The sequence below is a fragment of the Ascaphus truei genome, chromosome 19 (genome assembly GCF_040206685.1).
Source record: "Ascaphus truei isolate aAscTru1 chromosome 19, aAscTru1.hap1, whole genome shotgun sequence".
In the NCBI taxonomy this organism is placed as follows: Eukaryota; Metazoa; Chordata; class Amphibia; order Anura; family Ascaphidae; genus Ascaphus; species Ascaphus truei.
In genome coordinates this window covers 6,576,723-6,589,277 of record NC_134501.1, presented here as the reverse complement: position 1 = coordinate 6,589,277, position 12,555 = coordinate 6,576,723, and the positions used below count along the sequence as shown (strand labels likewise).

The following is a 12,555-nucleotide window of genomic DNA, read 5'->3' as shown; positions in this document are numbered from 1 at the left end:
CTATCCTGAGGTATACTCTATCCTGAGGTACACTCTGTTCCACAACGTGCAGCCACTTTACCTTTGGTTTCAACATTACCCCTTATTCCCTCTAGATTGTAAGCTCTCCGGATCAGCTCCCTCATTACCTTCTGTATCTGTTTGTTCTTGTATGTCATTCTGTTTATGTAACTTACATCACTATGTACCCCCCTTTGTACCGCGCTGCGGAATATGTTGGCGCTTTACAAACAAACGATACTAATCATTTGCAGTATCTACTCTCCCAGGAAACATCCACAAGACTAGAAATTACCTTCTCTAGAAAGATGCTCACGGTGCTGTTTTCCTGATCAGTCCTGATGCCGAAGGCCCCATCCTCATTCCCCGACTGCACATAAAACTCTATCACTTTGTTATCCAGTTGTTCGTCTTCGTCCGTCGCGGTCAGAGTGGTGATGAATGCACCGGCTTCCGTATCCTCGAGGATAATGAATGGTGTAAACTGGCAAAATAAAGACAATGGGTCACGCTCGGTCACACCGCCGGTTATTCTTGGCTTCATTGCAAGAGACAAACCAGAGAGTGGTAATTACGGAGCCAGTAAGCATTAATAGCGAGAAAGAATACAATACACAACACCGCACAACTGAACAATTTCTACATATTAGGTGGCACGGATTTCATACCCTCTAGTTCTGCTTTAGAATGTATTTTGTATTAAGATTAAGTTTAGATTGCTCTATAACTACCAAAAAGAGAAGAATTCTATTTTTAAATTACTGGCTCAAAGAGCTTGCATGACCAGTGTGGTCTCCATATATCCTCCCCTTAAAAAAACACCATGACACCATAGATGAGGTCAAACGGCCACGGTTTTTATAATAAACGCACATACAGGAGGTCCCTCCATTCTTACCGTAGAGCTCCCCATCGAGCTCATCGTCCTTTCCATCATGACACGCCAAATGCTACATGGGATGTCCTCCTGGCCAGATGTCCACAAAATCCTAGGGTCATGTATGCCTGCTGCCCTTGGCCAGGCATGCCCCTATAACCTCACCCAAGACCACCCATAGGTCCCCCACCCCTTGAGAATTACCCATGCACCTCTTGATCATACCAGTCCAAGGGAGGGTTTGGTGGATTCTCCTCCATTTTTCTGTAAATAGGTGGCTCCCCCTTAAATACCCTTCAACGTCCGCCCCAAATTAACCCTAACCTAGCCAGAATTTCTTTCTATTTTGTTGGTGTCTGAGACACAAGTAGACAAAGTCACTTGCTTTTCCTACATCTGCCCAAGCAGCCGACATGTCTATTTTCAGTCGAAATTCTCCATTGACTTCAATATAGAATAAGCCCCTAAGATGCAAAGCAGCTATCACTTGCTTAAAAGGCACAGACGCTAATCACTGACTATTCCTTCTCCATGAAACCTATGGGAAAACGAGTCCATAAAGGGTATTTGAATGCCTTCAAAACTCCCACTGCATTTACATTAATATCACGTTCTCCCAGCAGGCCACGTACATTAGCAGGGCTTCCCCCATACTACTTGCATATCTAATGCTGTTATATTTGGACTGTAGCAGTATCCTCCCAGCGCATTATTCTGCACCCAGACTGTGCTGTTTACATAGTCAGCGCTTATACGCCTGTGTGCTCATTGTATATCAGCACTAGCTCTTCCTGTTTTGCAGTGTTTAAGTCCTTGTTGGAAGATGAAATTAATATTTTCTTAATTTTAACCAGGTAGAAGTTTATAGGGGTTAATGTTAAAATGGATGAGAAGTAAAGGGTGACTCACTCAGTGCTCATTTGCATGTCATTACCCAGAAGCCCTGGCTGCAGCGGAAGCGATGCTTGCTAAGCAATAATGGAGAAAGACAGGGTTGCAGAGCTCTCTCAGACATGCAAATGTACCCCAAGTGGTATTGTTATTTACAATATTAATTGTATCAATGTGGCTGTGTATTGATACACTTTAATTAACCCCTTCAGAGTTTAGGTGCATGGAACACATGGCAGCTGATTTCATACCTTTACCAGCAATGTGAGGTAGCAGTGGTACAATACAGGGACACTTTGTATTGTATGAGAACACACACCTAATAAAGGAAACACGCAGGAGGGTTTGTTCACGATGAACCAGCTCTGCTAAAAATCAATAACAACCATGGTAGTGATGTCTTTGTAGCGCAGCATGCTGCTCTCGCGTGTAATGTCTGTTCCTATAACCTAGTGTTCTCATATTGTAGCAGCAGAGACGGGGAACCTGGATCCTTCATTTATCAGGAGGGATGTGAAACGTTGAAAGAGAAAACGTCAGATAGTTGGATCTGCAGCCTAGTGCAAAACACTCACCCGGGGGTTGAAATATGACGGTACTGGTGGTAAAGAGGACCATTAATTTTATTTTCACACCCAGAGTGTCTACTTTATTTTCACACCCAGAGTGTCTACTTTATTTTCACACCCAGTGTCACTACTTTTTATTTTCACACCCAGAGTATTACTACTTTTTATTTTCACACCCAGAGTATCACTACTTTTTATTTTCACACCCAGAGTATCACTACTTTTTCTTTTCACACCCAGAGTATCACTACTTTTTCTTTTCACACCCAGAGCATCACTACTTTTTATTTTCACACCCAGAGTATCACTAGTTTTTATTTTCACACCCAGAGTATCACTACTTTTTATTTTCACACCCAGAGAATCACTGCTATTTTTATGTTCACACCTTGAGCACCGCTACCTTTGAATAGCAAAGCTAGAATTCCACGTCCTTTTTCAAGAAAATTAGATTTATTTCAGGGAACCAATGGGTTATTTCACAACATGATTTAGAAAAAGAAAAGGCAACTGTATAACTATACTGAGCTACAGTAACTGGAGACGCATATTTAATTAAAATCCTCTTTTTATGCATTGTCAGATCTCCCGGGCAGATTTATGGAAACTAGGTTCAACAGCTTTTCTTCTTGTTGCAGCTATTATTATTAGGATAACCTCAGCTGCGGTATGATTAAAGTCCTGTAAGTTATGAAGAGTGCAGCTATTTACAGTATTCAGTCACCACTCAAGTGATAGCTTGTAGCTGCAGAAAAGCTTCCAGGAACACACAGGATCATGTATCAAGTTCCCTGATACAATACACAAAGGGAGTCTCAGGACCAGCAACTTGGGATGCCCCTAGCAGGGGTCATAAGGGATAAAACTGGGTGCTATGGCAAACAAGAATCTGGTAAGGAAACAAAACTAGTAGATAGGCCAGTGGTCTCCAAACTTTTTTGGTTAAGGAACCCTATGTGAACACCAACCCTCTCTAATAGCGCGTCCGAGATCAGATGCATTGTAAGGAACCCCAACCCTCTCTAATAGCGCATCTGAGATCAGATGCATTGTAAGGAACCCCAACCCTCTCTAATAGAGCTTCTCCAATCAGATGCATTGTAAGGAACCCCAACCCTCTCTAATAGTACTTCTCCAATCAGATGCATTGTAAGGAACCTCAACCCTCTCTAATAGCGCGTCTGAGATCAGATGCATTGTAAGGAACCCCAACCCTCTCTAATAGCGAGTCTGAGATCGGATGCATTGTAAGGAACCCCAACCCTCTCTAATAGCGAGTCTGAGATCAGATGCATTGTAACTAACCCCAACCCTCTTGGAAACATCCACGTCTAAAGTCTGATAAATTCCTCTAAAATCCGGTCCAAACATTTGATTAACAAAAGTGCTCACATTACAGAAGTGGGGTCCCTAGTTTGGGAGACCCCTTTGTTTAAAGGTTTAGATACTGAGGCATTCAAAGTTATTTGAAGTGTGAATTTCTCTTAAAGCAGCAAAACATGAACTTTACTATATGCCTTTTAAAAAAAAAAATCAGTTCTGTAGTATCAGATATTACTGTCTGCATTTTTTTTAACTCCTAATGCACTGATCATCCTTTGGTTACAACAGCAACTATTTAGAAAGTCATATTCTCTTCCTTGTTTGAAACAGGATCTCACACACACCTTTTTGAGCTCTGCCCTTTCGCACCAAAGTATCACAAACAGATTGTAATGGAGTCAAGGAGTTAAACTCCCTTTACAGGGCAGTAGACTGTTGTAATGGTATATACATTGTTATTAGTATCAGGGGCGACTTGAAACTGAGAGACATGATGTATGCATATTATTGATAAGACTTGCTTTGCCCAGTTTCAGCTTTCTTTCTCACATATTGTATTTTGTTGATACTATGTACTCTAACTCATATCCTGACAGGCATTATCTGCTCTCTGCCTTGGTCTGTTTTTCTAGACAGTTCCCAGGATTTTTGTCTCTCTGCTCTGATGTACATATTTCTTAATTCCTAATCTTCCTGAGAAACCAGTATGTTTAGTCAGCAAAAAATGAGTTAGCTAAGACAAGTGATTTATATCTCTTTGTCCTGATAGTATAAAGAATCGCAAGAGCTGATTGAAGAAATAAAGACTTTCGATTTGAACTGGAAACCTGATTCCTGAGTATTACATCGCGAAGATTTTTCTAACAGCCGCCCCGTCACACAGATTTGTTGCTGTGTTCCAAACAGCAGTCTGACTATAAAGCTGCACTTATAGCACCGGCGAAAGCGACGCGACGTTGCGGCAAAACAAATGTATTGCCTCCATTGCGTGCGCTTATCGTATAAGTGACGCGACAGCACGACGGCTTGGTCGCGATCGCTGGAAGTCAAGTCAATTTGATTTTTCCAGCGAACGCAGCGTGACGTCACCGTCGCGTCGCCGGCACTATAAGCGCAGCCTTACTCTGAAAGTTGGAACAATAATGTGTTACCTTATGAATATAATGTTACATATCAGCTGCAGCTTTTCACTGACTGCAGCACAGTCAGAAGGCGGCCATTTCATTAGTCACACAGTCGGGATTTTGACAGATTTATAACAGGAGCCCCAAGCCCTTGCCAGTTTAGGTAAGACTGTAGAATGATACATTGTTACATGCTTTACATATACAAATAAGAAAAAAAGGGAGGACATGTAGTATTACTGCTTTAATCTCACCTACACTGTAAACTTCACAACCTGGAAAACAATAGATACACTTTGATACAGTGACAAGTCTAAGCCCAATGACTCATTGGATGATCCTGGTTGGTATTAATGTATACAGCATTTTTTAATTACCTGATTCTTCAGAAACACAGGAGGACTGTCATTGAGATCCACCACTTCAATAATCACAGTGCATGTGCTGCTCAGGCCTGTAAGGTTAAAATGAGAAGAATAAAGCAACCTCAAAAGTCTCCTTTTACAATAAAAAATATATATGTTTTCTGGTTTTGCTCTGGATTTTGCAGAATGAAGATGTATTTCAAACTTTGCTTAAACTGAAACACCCAAATATTTGGGGTGGGGGAAATGTGTGTAACTAACTTCTGTTTAATTACTTGTTCATACATTTTACCTATTTAAAGCAGCAATCCAAGTGGGCCCCATTAATCTCCGCTCCGGGGACCCCCTGCTTCCAGATATACTTACCTTCCTAAAGGGTGCTAGTTGGGGTTCACATAATGGCCGCTTTTCAAAGCTTCCGCGGGCCAATAGGAAGCCATGACGTCACAGTGCGGCTTCGTATTGGGTCACGTGACGTGGGAGCTTTGAATTTGCAGGAGATACTGGCAACCCCTTGGGAGGTAAGTATCTCTGGAAGCACAGGGTCGCCAGAGCGGAAATGAATGGGGTCCAGCTCAGGAGACCCTCTGCTTCAATGCTATGTAAACAAAACATGTTTTTTAAATTAATAACGGCCCAGTTGGATTGCTACTGGAAGAAATAACCTCTTATGCATAACTCATAAATAGCTATTTGCTTTCTCCCTCAGGGTAACAGTGAACATTTGCACTGCTCCACTTCCAATGTTTACCAATATTTACAAAAAAGTGTGTGAAACTGGACCTGGAATACAGCGTTCATAGTCTCCAATTTAATAGAACTGTGTTGGCACCTTTTTGTTTTTCTTTCACAGATGGTATAAAGGGCATTGTCGTTATCCTGCGGGCTGTGGTTTAGTAATTGCAAAAAGAACAGTGCATCTTGTAGAACAGTGTACAGTTTAATTGGGTTATCGCATGATGACACAGCCAATAACACCGGCTGTATGAAGATAACAGTTTTGTTCAGCAGAATTTCCAGAAATCAGGATTATAGTGACATCTTGCTAGTGTGATATAATTGGGCTATTCTTTTATTATCCCTTATCCTCTTGGAAGAACATTTCTGTGCATTACAGAACACTGCTATTATCTTCAGCAGAGACTCAACTAGTTGGGGGTCAATGTATCAACGTAGAGAAAAGAGTGTTTAGACGCATTGCTCCATGTGTTTTTACATTTTATGCAGAATTTTAGATTTAGGCCACCTCAGGTATGGTTGATTTTGGGGTTAACTAAAAAGCAAAGAAAATGATGCAGAAACGCAGAATGTGATACATCTCATTATAATCTGTGCACCGTGTAACTCCCCCCAACTCCTCCTACTAACTCTCCCCAAGGTGCAAGCTGGGGCAGAGACGCAGAATGTGATACATCTCATTATAATCTGTGCACCATGTAACTCCCCCCAACTCCTCCTACTGACTCTCCCCAAGGTGCAACTAGAGCAGACGGGGCAAATTTCAGCACAATGCTTTGATAGACGGGGCAGAAGGAAAATACTCCGGTTCTGCACCAATATTTTATAGATACAGACAGTGGTGAATTTACAAAATTGCCGTCCTTAAGCACTTACCTGGTGCTGCGCTCCTCCTGTGTGCCGACCTCCTCCTTCAGCGTCAAATGGCGATGCAACATCACATGGCGTCACGTTACCATGGTAACGTGACATCACACAGTATCGCATTGCCATGGTAACATGACGTCACAGCATCATTTGGCGCCGTGACATCACGTTGCAATGGAGTCAGTGTGTGTGTTTTGGGGACTCAGCGTGTGTACTTGGGTGTGCGTGCCTGGAAGGAGGGCGGTGTGTCAGGGTGATTCTCTGAAGTTTAAGTCTGTAACAGGGACTTATCCCTGTTGAAGAAACCATCTCTAAAATCCAGCAGGGATCTGGTTAAGTGCAGCAGGCGATTAACCAGACTCCACCTGGACAATTAAGTCTGTAAGAAAAGCCTCCTGTTGGAAACAGGAGAAAAATTCCTTAGCTCACAATTGGGCTGACAGAAGGAGAGCGGAGAAGCCTGCACACAGACACTGTCATGAGCACAAAGGCTGTGCTGTGATCAAGACACCCAGACACCCAGAGACCTATATTTCCTGGACAAAGAGGACAAAGGAACCTGCCGGAGACTGACATGGAGGGCCACCTGCTTAAGACTTTGGGGTGATAGGCTGGTAATAGGAATATCCCTCCAGTCCTGCAGGTAGGGTATGGGGAAGTACGTTAGCCCTTTCAAAGGGATAGGGGTTTGTTATTTTGTTGTTTTTGTATATTTCGCCTGGATAAAGGAACAGGCTCAATAAAGCCAAGATATAATTTCACCCAAACCGGTCTCCATTATATGTACCCCTGCACACATCTCTTACAAAGTCTGTATGAGTCTTTATTACCATAAATGTAGACGTCGTGGGAGATGAGAAAGATTGTGAATGCCTGGGTTATAGCAGCAGCAGCCGCCGACCTATGCAGTGTTGTAAGTTCCACTTACCATCGCGATCCCCAGCCAGGTCAGTTGCTGACACTTCCAGCACATATCTCTTTGCACTGCCGGCTTTTAGGCTGGAGTCCTGCAGTGTTACAACACCAGTCTCCTCTTCAATGTGAAACAACAAATCATTCGACAACTGAGGCTCCTGTCTCCGAATTTTGTAACTGATCTGCGTGTTCAAGGTGTCTTCTTCATCAGCATCTGTGGCTTTTAGTTTTAGAAGTTGAGTACCTACGTAAGATGCCAAAGGGAATAATTATTCAAATAGCAATGCTAGGAATTTATTTTCAAGCCATTACCCAGAATCCTTTGCTGCAACGGAAGCACTGTTTGCTAAGCGATAATGGGGAAAGTAAGGAGGTGCAGACCTTTCTGAGACATGTGAATGCACCACAAGTGGGATTTTTATTTACTGGACAGTAGAGGGTTTGTCCTTTTTTTTTTTACCCACTTTAACTTTTTTAACAGATAGTGGATGTGATATGTTGCAGATCGCCGTTACACCGGTTAGCAATATACATGTGTAAAACGTATATAATGAAACAAAATGCAATAAAGGAAGTTTTATTTCTAGCTAATGTATTCATTTTCATTTTAGGTCTGTGAAATGACTCCCAGGTTTTGCAGAACTGAGATATTTTCCTGGATAAAGCTGTTGGAATTCTTACAAGTTTAACTGTAATAGAACAAAAAATCAGCCTATGTATCACTGACACATTCCCTTTATTTCATACTAGCTGAGAGCCCCGGCGTTGCCCGGGATGTTTGTGGTGTGGGTGTGGCATTTGGGTGAGGAGTGGTCAACGCGGCCCATGTGCGGTGGTAGTGCTGCTGTGGCTGTACTGATGGTGATTGTATCGGTGTGCTGATTTGGGAGGGTTTGGTGCTGATGTGGGGGTGCGGATGTGGTTGTGCCGATGGGGGAGGTGCAAAGGTGCCGATGTGTGGGTGCTGATGGTGTTGATGGGGGCTGAGAATGGCGGGGAGCCGAGAATGCCAGTGTGCTGGGGGGGGGGGGGGGGGGGCATGGGATAGCGGTGTGCTGATGTGGTGGTGCTGGGGATAGTGTGTGTGTGTGTATACACGTGTGTGTGTATACATGTGTGTGTATACACGTGTGTGTGTGTATACATGTGTGTGTGTATACATTATGTGTATGTATACGTGTGTGTGTATGTCTACATGTGTGTGTGTGTATGTCTCCATGTGTGTGTGTACGTGTACATGTGTGTGAGTGTACGTGTGTGTGAGTGTACGTGTGTGTGTGTGTGTCTACGTGCGTGTGTGTCTACGTGTGTGTATGTGTCTACGTGTATGTGTCTATGTGTGTGTGTGTGTGTGTGTATACGTGTGTGTGTGTACGTGTGTGTGTGTGTCTACGTGTGTGTGTCTACGTGTGCCTGTGTGTGTACACGTGTGTGTGTGTGTGTGTATGTCTCCATGTGTGTGTGTACGTGTACATGTGTGTGAGTGTACGTGTGTGTGTGTGTGTCTACGTGTGCCTGTGTGTGTACACGTGTGTGTTTGTACGTGTGTGTACACGTGTGTGTGTATACGTGTGTCTACGTGTGTGTGTATGCGTGCGCCTACGTGTGTGTGTGTATACGTGTGTGTGTGTATACGTGTGTGTGTGTGTGTGTGTGTGTGTGTGTGTGTGTGTGTGTGTGTGTGTGTGTGTGTGTGTGTGTGTGTGTGTGTGTAGCTGAGAGACCCGGCGTTGCCCATGAGTTAAATTTCCCGCTAGGAGGAGGGGGAGAGCGGACGGAAGGAGCGGGAGGGCGGACGGAGAGCGGGCGGGAGGGCGGACGGAGAGCGGACGGAAGGGCGGACGGAGAGCGGACGGGAGGAGGAGGAGGGGGGGAGAGCGGACGGGAGGAGGAGGGGGGGAGAGCGGACGGGAGGAGGAGGGGGGGGGAGAGCGGACGGGAGGAGGAGGGGGGGGGAGAGCGGACGGGAGGAGGAGGGGGGGGGGAGAGCGGGCGGGAGGAGGAGGGGGGGGGAGAGCGGGCGGGAGGAGGAGGGGGGGGGAGAGCGGACGGGAGGAGGGGGGGGGGGAGAGCGGACGGGAGGAGGGGGGGGGGGGAGAGCGGACGGAAGGAACGGGAGGGCGGACGGAGAGCGGACGGAGGGCGGACGGGAGAGCGGACGGGCGGACGGGAGAGCGGACGGAGGGCGGACGGGAGGGCGGACGGAAGAGCGGGCGGGAGAGCGGACGGGAGGGCGGGCGGGAGAGCGGACGGGAGGGCGGGCGGGAGAGCGGACGGGAGGGCGGGCGGGAGAGCGGACGGGAGGGCGGGCGGGAGAGCGGACGGAGAGCGGACGGGAGGGCGGACGGAGAGCGGACGGAGGGCGGACGGAGAGCGGACGGGAGGGCGGACGGAGAGCGGACGGGAGGGCGGAGAGCGGACGGGAGGGCGGACGGAGAGCGGACGGGAGGAGGAGGGGGGGAGAGCGGACGGGAGGAGGAGGGGGGGAGAGCGGACGGGAGGAGGAGGGGGGGGAGAGCGGACGGGAGGAGGAGGAGGGGGGAGAGCGGACGGGAGGAGGAGGAGGGGGGGAGAGCGGACGGGAGGAGGAGGAGGGGGGAGAGCGGACGGGAGGAGGAGGAGGGGGGGAGAGCGGACGGGAGGAGGAGGAGGGGGGGAGAGCGGACGGGAGGAGGAGGGGGGGGAGAGCGGACGGGAGGAGGAGGGGGGGGAGAGCGGACGGGAGGAGGAGGGGGGGGGAGAGCGGGCGGGAGGAGGAGGGGGGGGAGAGCGGACGGGAGGAGGGGGGGGGAGGGGAGAGCGGACGGGAGGAGGAGGGGGGGTGGAGAGCGGACGGGAGGAGGAGGGGGGGTGGAGAGCGGACGGGAGGAGGAGGGGGGGGAGAGCGGACGGGAGGAGGAGGGGGGGGGAGAGCGGGCGGGAGGAGGAGGGGGGGGAGAGCGGACGGGAGGAGGGGGGGGGAGGGGAGAGCGGACGGGAGGAGGAGGGGGGGTGGAGAGCGGACGGGAGGAGGAGAGGGGGGAGAGAGCGGACGGGAGGAGGAGGGGGGGGGAGAGAGCGGACGGGAGGAGGAGGGGGGGGAGAGAGCAGACGGGAGGAGGAGGGGGGGGAGAGAGCGGACGGGAGGAGGAGGGGGGGGAGAGAGCGGACGGGAGGAGGAGGGGGGGGGGAGAGCGGACGGGAGGAGGAGGGGGGGGGGAGAGAGCGGACGGGAGGAGGAGGGGGGGGGAGAGAGCGGACGGGAGGAGGAGGGGGGGGGAGAGCGGACGGGAGGAGGAGGGGGGGGGAGAGCGGACGGGAGGAGGAAGGGGGGGAGAGCGGACGGGAGGAGGAGGGGGGGGAGAGCGGACGGGAGGAGGAGGGGGGGGGAGAGCGGACGGGAGGAGGAGGGGGGGGAGAGCGGACGGGAGGAGGGGGGGGGAGAGCGGACGGGAGGAGGAGGGGGGGGAGAGCGGACGGGAGGAGGAGGGGGGGGAGAGCGGACGGGAGGAGGAGGGGGGGAGAGCGGACGGGAGGAGGAGGGGGGGGAGAGCGGACGGGAGGAGGAGGGGGGGGGGAGAGCGGACGGGAGGAGGAGGGGGGGGGGAGAGCGGACGGGAGGAGGAGGGGGGGGGGGGAGAGCGGACGGGAGGAGGAGAGCGGACGGGAGGAGGAGAGCGGACGGGAGGAGGAGGGGGGGGGGAGAGCGGACGGGAGGAGGAGGGGGGGGGGGAGAGCGGACGGGAGGAGGAGAGCGGACGGGAGGAGGAGAGCGGACGGGAGGAGGAGGGGGGGGGGAGAGCGGACGGGAGGAGGAGGGGGGGGGGAGAGCGGACGGGAGGAGGAGGGGGGGGGAGAGCGGACGGGAGGAGGAGGGGGGGGGAGAGCGGACGGGAGGAGGGGGGGGTTGAGAGCGGACGGGAGGAGGGGGGGTTGAGAGCGGACGGGAGGAGGGGGGGTTGAGAGCGGACGGGAGGAGGGGGGGTTGAGAGCGGACGGGAGGAGGGGGGGGGGAGAGCGGACGGGAGGAGGGGGGGGGGAGAGCGGACGGGAGGAGGGGGGGGGGGAGAGCGGACGGGAGGAGGGGGGGGGGGGAGAGCGGACGGGAGGAGGGGGGGGGGGGAGAGCGGACGGGAGGAGGGGGGGGGGAGAGCGGACGGGAGGAGGGGGGGGGGAGAGCGGACGGGAGGAGGGGGGGGGAGAGCGGACGGGAGGAGGGGGGGGGAGAGCGGACGGGAGGAGGGGGGGGAGAGCGGACGGGAGGAGGGGGGGGGGGGAGAGCGGACGGGAGGAGGGGGGGGGGGGAGAGCGGACGGGAGGGGGGGGAGAGTGCGGACGGGAGGAGGAGGGGGGGGGGGAGAGTGGACAGGAGGGGGGTGGGTTGGTTAAAATTTCCGGCTCTCTCCTCTCCACTCCCCCTGTATGTTTCTCCGCTCCCCCCCTCACTCTCCCCTCCTGCCCCCCCCATGTGACACAGACACACACACACAGTGACACACACAGTGAGAGACACACACACAGTGTCACACACACACAGTGAGACACACACACAGTGTCACACACACACACACACACACACAGTGAGAGACACACACAGTGTCACACACACACACAGTGAGACACACACACAGTGAGACACACACACACACACACACACACACACACACACACACAGTGACACACACAGTGACACACACACACACACACACACACACATCACCTCTCCTTCGGGGCGCCGCCATCTTAGGTGCCGCGTGTCCCCCCGCCGGGGAGGGAGGTGAGTGCGGGAGGGAGTAGAGCGTGAGTGAGGGAGTAGGGCGGGAGGGAGGTGAGTGCGGGAGGGAGTGGAGCGGCTTCCGGGCGCCTCTTAGGTGCCGCGTGTGCCCCCGCCGGGGAGGGAGGTGAGT

The 12,555-nt window shown here is 51.1% G+C and overlaps 1 protein-coding gene across 1 annotated transcript in view; it reads right to left on the bottom strand.

Moving 5' to 3' along the window:
* CDH16 (cadherin 16) overlaps positions 1-12,555 on the bottom strand; it is a 66,709-nt gene that overhangs the window by 33,375 nt on the left and 20,779 nt on the right. Inside the window, exons 9-11 of the mRNA XM_075576391.1 lie at positions 7,683-7,913; positions 5,162-5,238; positions 296-484 (exon numbers count right to left, since the gene is read on the bottom strand). Of these exons, the coding sequence (XP_075432506.1) occupies positions 296-484; positions 5,162-5,238; positions 7,683-7,913 (497 nt within the window). The remainder of the gene's footprint in view (positions 1-295; positions 485-5,161; positions 5,239-7,682; positions 7,914-12,555) is intronic.